Source organism: Orcinus orca, chromosome 9 (genome assembly GCF_937001465.1).
Source record: "Orcinus orca chromosome 9, mOrcOrc1.1, whole genome shotgun sequence".
NCBI classification, from domain to species: domain Eukaryota; kingdom Metazoa; phylum Chordata; class Mammalia; order Artiodactyla; family Delphinidae; genus Orcinus; species Orcinus orca.
The window spans coordinates 17,616,811-17,622,883 of record NC_064567.1 but is presented as its reverse complement, the minus strand read 5'-3'; the positions used below and the strand labels follow the sequence as shown (position 1 = coordinate 17,622,883).

Here is a 6,073-nt window from a genome sequence, read left to right as displayed (position 1 = left end):
CCACCACACATCCGGCATGTTCTAGGAGCCCTGGAACAGTGTTGACCTCCTGTGCTCCAGGACATCAGCTACATCTGCTTCTTCTGATAATAAAGACTCCGGAACGGAGTCCAAGCCAGATCCCACAGTGTTCTGAGTGCTTTCTGGTGAGGCCCCCGGGCAAAGAGTGCATAAATGTCCCTGGGCCTGTACACTGGGTGTGATGGTTAATTTTATATGTCAACGTGGCTAGGCCATGGTACCCAGGTATTTGGTCAAACATTATTCCAGGTGTTTCTATGAAGGTATTTTTTTAGAAGAGATTAACATTTAAATCAGTAGAGCTTGAGTAAAGCAGATTACCCTCCATAGTGTGGGTGGGCCTCATCCAATCAGTTGAAGGACTGAATACCAAAAGATTGACCTCCCCCAGGAAGAGGGAATTCTGCCAGTGACTGCCTTCAGACTCCAGCTGTAACTCTTCCCAGCCTGCTGGTCTACCCTGCAGACTTTGGACTTGCCAGCCTCCACAATCACATGAGTCCATTCCTTAAGTCAATCTCTCTCCCTGCCCTGCCCTCCCACCACCTCCATATATGTATGTGTGTGTGTGGACACATGTATATATCTCTCTGCAGACATGTATGTGTATACACACCCCCACACCCCCTATTGGCTCTGTTTCTCTAGAGAATCCTGACTAATCCACTGAGGATGCAGAGAGAACAGGTTCGCCTGGCTCTTTACAGTTTATATATCATAACAACAGTGGCTCTGCTCCACTGAAGGCCTCTCAAATGCTTTGACTGTTTCATGTCCCTGTGAGAACCTGACATGCAGGTTAAGTCTTAGGATCCAAACCTGGTCCTGACTCCACAGCGCCAGGGCCCACAGCCTCACTATACCGTCCTGTGATACACAGTCTGACCCCAAGGACTGGTGCAGGGATTGTAGCTTTGCTGGCCCTTCGGTGTTCACAAATGGCAGGGGCCTGGCGGGGAGGGACCTGCAGGGGAGAGGCCTGGAAGAAGCAGCGTCTGGAAGAGAAGGGCCTGGGGGGGCTGGCAGGGCCTCCAGCCTCTTTGGGGAGGAAGAGAACTGTTCCCGTCACCTTTCAGCTAACAGCCCCATCTCCGTCGCCTGCCCCACCCAAAGCCTCTTCCTCCCGATGCATCAAAATACTGCCAAGAGGACTGGTTTACACTGGAGATGGGAGGGCTGGAGCATGGTGGAAGGAAGCAGCTTGAGGCCAGACCTCGGTGACTAAGTGACTGGGTCAAAGCATGCTTGTCATGGTCTTAATCTAATACTTATTTGGCTGCCACCACGTGCGGGGTGCAGAGGTACTCAAGAGGGCAGGGTCCCCTCCATACGTGAGTGGGGAGCTCAGCACATTGGGTGGGGGGATAGTGAAGCCTCTGGGACGTGCAGAAGGAGCGTCCTTACATCCTGGTGTCTGTGGCGCCCTTGGGTCGCTCTTCTGAGGGGTCCCAGGAGCAGAGCGTCAGCTGGCTCACCCCCACCTCACCTCTCCCACCACGTTCCAGTTTGGGCCAGAAGGGGAGGCATCGGGTGCAGGAGGATGCGCAGAACCTGGTGCCGATCCCCCAGGGGAGGCTGTAGACCTCCGAGATCTTCGTAGTCTCCTCAGACTTCTGGATTTGATTCCACGCCAGGAGGCCTCTCTCCTCCAGGCTTCCTAAAGAGAGCCAGCAAGCAGTCAAGCCTAGGCCCTGAGGGAGGGGGCGGAAGCCTCTGGCCCCCCCTGCAGGCACTCACGAGGCCTCGTCTCAGTGCCCTGCACCTGCCAGCAGCCCCTCCTCCCCCTCCAAGCCCATCCCAAGAATCAGCTCAGCTCAACTCAGCTCATCATCAGGTGTTCCCTGAGCTCCGGGGTACGACCTTCTATGAACCACTGTTCTTTCCTCATCTTCCAGAGCAAACCTTTCTATATTTCAGTGTTTCTGGAATGCAGATGCATTTTACATTTGGTGGAGAGAAGAAATGTGGGAAATGGAATACCACGAAGCAGGAGCTATCACAGAGGTCCTTTCAAGGGGCCATGGGAGGATCAAGAAGGGAGCACTGAAAGCCACCAGTGAGGGCAGCTCTGCGCTCTTCACCTCTGCGCTCATGGGCTTCGTTTGCTCATCATCACACTTACTTCCCTGTACTGTAATGGTCTGTTGTCGTGTCTCTCTCCCCTACTAGCCTGTGAGTTTCTAGAAGGCAGGGGGGCATGTCTTGCAGCCCTTTGTATCCTCAATACAGAGCACCTGGAACACAGTGTACTTGCTGTGGTTTTTATTGGAATATGAATAAATGAACACATGCATTCTCTCCCTCGTCAACTAGACGGCAGGCTCTAAGAGAGCTGGGGCTATGTCTTTTGCTTTTTGCTTCTGGTGTATTTCTCACCTTAGGGTCCTTTTATGGGCTGAATTGTGTCCCTCCCAAAAAAAAATCATGTTGAAGCCCTAACCCCACAAACCTCAGAATGTGACTGTATTTGGAGATAGAATCTTTAAAGTGGTGATTTAGTTAAAGACGTAAAGATGAGATCTTTAGGGTGGGCTCTAATTTAATCTGACTGGTGTCTTTATAAGAAGAGGAGATTAGGACACACAGAGAGACACCAGAGATGCACACACAGGAAGGAAAGGCCATCCATCTGAAAGTCAAGGAGAAAGGCCCCAGGAGAAACCAATCCTGCCAACACCTTGTTCTTGGACTTCTAGCCTCTGGAACTGTGAGGAAATATATTTCGGTTGTTTAAGCCTCCTAGTCTGTGGCATTTTGCGATGGCAGCCCTAGAAAGCTAGTACAGGCCCATACACCCCACCCAGATGCAGGGCCCACTCAGGGTATGCTGTGGCCAGTCTTACATGAGAACTGGGGCTAGAGAAGCAATGTGGGTGACCCAAATGCTGACCATCTACCCAAACTGCCAGCTTACAGAGCAGAGGTGAGCCCTACCAGGGATGGTGTTGTCCAGTAGAAAGCCCAGAAATCCACCAACAAACATGCCCGTGGTCAGCAGCACCTGGATGACCTGGTCCAACTGCAGAATCCCTAGAGTGAAGACAGAAGTGACAGGGATTAAAAAATGGGCAGAGGGGGCTTCCCTGGTGGCGCAGTGGTTGAGAGTCTGCCTGCCGATGTAGGGGACGAGGGTTCGTGACCCGGTCTGGGAGGATCCCACATGCCGCGGAGCGGCTGGGCCTGTGAGCCATGGCCGCTGAGCGTGCACGCCCGGAGCCTGTGCTCCGCAATGGAAGAGGCCACAACAGTGAGAGGCCCATGTACGACAAAAAAAAAAAGGGCAGAGGATCTGAATAGAGATTTTTCCAAAGAAGATATACAGATGGCCAATAGGTACATGAAAGGTGTTCAACATCACTAATCATCAGCGAAATGCAAATCAAAATCACAGTGAGATATCATCTCACACCTGTTCGGCTTTTACCAAAAAGACAAGAACTAGGAAGTCTTGGCAAGGGTGTGGAGAAAAGGACCCTTGGGCACTGTTGGCAGGAATGTAAATTAGTGCAACCACTATGGAAAACAGTATGGAGCTTCCTCAAAAAATTAAAAATAGAACTACCATATGACCCAGTAATTCCACTCCTGGTTATTTATCCAAAGAAAATGAAAACACTAACTCAAAAAGATATATGCACAGCCACCTTCACTGCAGCATTATTTACAAGAGCCAAGATATGGAAACAACCTAAGTGTTCATCAATGGATGAATGACTAAAAAAAATGAGGTATATATTTACAATGGGTATTATTCAGCCATAAAATCTGGCTATTTGCAACAACATGGATGGAACTTGAGAGCATTATGCTGTGGCATGAATCAGATAGAGAAAGACAAATACTGTATGATCTCACTTATTATATATAGACTGTTAAAAAAAAAAACTCATAGAAAAAGAGATCAGATTTGTGGTTACCAGAAGCAGGGGGTGTGAGGAGGAGGAATTGGAGGAAGGTGATCAAAAGGGACACACTTCTGGTTATAAGATAAATAAGTACGAGGGATGGAATGTACAACGTGACGACTATGGTTAACACTGCTGTATGATATATAGAAAAGTTGGTAAGAGAGTAGATCCTAAGAATCCTCATCACAAGGAGAAAATTTTTTTCCCATTTCTTTTTATTGTGTCTATATGAGGAGATGGGTGTTAACTAGACTTATTATGGTAGTCGTTTCACAATATACGTATGTCAAACCTTTATGCTGTATACCTGGGACTCATACAGTGATGTATGTCAATTATATCTCAATAGAACTGGAAATAAATAAGTCATGGTGATGTAATGTACAGCATGGTGACTATAGTTAATTTTTTTAAAAAGTGACAGGAATTCCCAGGGACCAGGGACCCCACCAGCTCTGCCCCTGGAGTGGTCACAGTCTAGAGGATGGAGAATCACCTGTGTGGAGCCTCTCCGGGTTCTTGTTCACCCAGTTGGGAACAGCAAGCCCACAGTAGATGGAGAAGCCAAAGACAAAGATGTTTCTGGACGAGTTCATGTCCACGTACTGTAGGAGAGAGGCCCCCACGGCAGAGCCGGAACGATCAGTACCTGTATTGCACGTCAGTCAAACACCCGCCCAGCCAGCCCCCCCGCCGCCACTTGAGACTGGAGGGGGAGGCTGGGCTCAGAGGGCACAGGTTCTCAGACAAGTCCCAACTCCCACTTGACCCTGGGAGCTGAGTGGTCTGGATAATCCAATTCAAACTGATGCAATTTTGTTTTTCAGAAATTCGGGTGCTTCTGGTTATTTCTTTCTCCCATTTGGGGCCAGTGCGGTTTCTGGGACTGAGGACTCCCTTCTCCTCCCTTGTCCCCACCCTGTTCCATTCATCTCCATCCCCATGGGCTCCTTTCAGGAGATGCAATGCTGCTGCTTTCCTAAGGGTGCCTTGCCTCACCTGAAGATTGGAAATCCCCACGGCAGTGATGACCCCAAACATCACCAGGAACATGCCTCCGATCACAGGGGTTGGGATGGTGGCAAACGCAGCCCCGATCTTCCCAAATATGCCCATCAGGAGCAGCACGCAGCCCGCCGCAACAATCACCATCCTGCTCCCTACCTGTAGCACTCAGGGAGGTGGGGGAGAGACGAGGAGCTCAGCACCAGCTGGGTCACACACCCTGGAGGCCTCTGCCCTGCTCCTGGGGCATCACAAACAATCGCTCCAGGGGACCCACAGGAGCAGCATCGACTGACCCAGAAATGGCCCCCCTCTACTCCCACATGGTGCTGGCGAAAGCATGAAGGTGTGACCTTGGGTCCCAGCCTCTGCCCTCACCTCTCCTCTCTGCTGTTCTCATACATGTCTTCAAGTCCTGACTCCAATGCTCCTTCTCTAGGCAGACTTTATAGTGAGGCAAGAAGTCTCTCTTGGGAGGGAGTGGCCCAATGCTTAAGAATGGGGTTTGAGAGCCAATCCCAACTCTGCCTCTAACTAGCTGTTCGGCTTCACGCAAGTTATCTAACCTCTCAAAATGTCAGCCTCCAAATTTACCAGGTGGGATTAATAATACTTACTTCACAATCTCATTTTAGGAGGACAGCATTACCTTGATACCAAAGCCAGATAAGGACAGAAAAGAAAAGAAAGTACTGTGTGGGTTCACTTATATGCAGATTTTTTTTCAACAGTAAATACTGTAGTACTAAACAATCCATGATAGGTTGAATCTGTGAATGTGGAACCACAGATGTGATGGAACCATGGGTATGGAGGGACCACGTGTACAGAGGTCCAACTATAAGTTATACACGGATTTTCGACTGCAAGGAGGGTTGGTGCCCCTAACCCCACCCCACTCCCCACATTGTTCAAGGGTCAACTGTACAGACCAATATCCCTGATGAATATAGATGCAAAAACTATCAACAAAATGTTAGCAAACCAAATTTAACAGTACATTAAAAGGATCATACACCGTGATCACCTGGGACTTATCCCTGGGATGCAAGGATGTCTCAACATGTGCAAATCAATAAATGTGATACACCACATTAATAGAATGAAAGATAAAAACATATGGTCATCTCAATACACAC

General features: G+C 49.2%; 1 protein-coding gene across 1 annotated transcript; it reads right to left on the bottom strand.

Annotated features, from left to right (window-relative positions):
• Positions 1-595: 595 nt before the first annotated feature.
• On the bottom strand, positions 596-5,799 carry LOC117202278 (solute carrier family 23 member 1-like). The gene is made up of 4 exons (XM_049715113.1): positions 4,929-5,799; positions 4,426-4,534; positions 2,956-3,051; positions 596-1,678 (listed from the first exon to the last, which is right to left on the bottom strand). The coding sequence occupies exons 1-4, from the start codon at positions 5,079-5,081 to the stop codon at positions 1,422-1,424; spliced, it is 615 nt and encodes a 204-aa protein (XP_049571070.1). The 5' UTR covers positions 5,082-5,799; the 3' UTR covers positions 596-1,421.
• Positions 5,800-6,073: the final 274 nt, after the last annotated feature.

Bases quoted from the DNA above. Each gene is read 5' to 3' on its own strand.
- LOC117202278 (XM_049715113.1), bottom strand. From the start codon at position 5,081: ATGGTGATTGTTGCGGCGGGCTGCGTGCTGCTCCTGATGGGCATATTT. The intron at 4,535-4,928 runs GTGAGGCAAGGC...TCTCTCCTACAG, and splicing joins TGGGGATTTCCAATCTTCAG to TACGTGGACATGAACTCGTC. The intron at 3,052-4,425 runs GTGATTCTCCAT...TCTTCACTCTAG, and splicing joins CCCGGAGAGGCTCCACACAG to GGATTCTGCAGTTGGACCAG.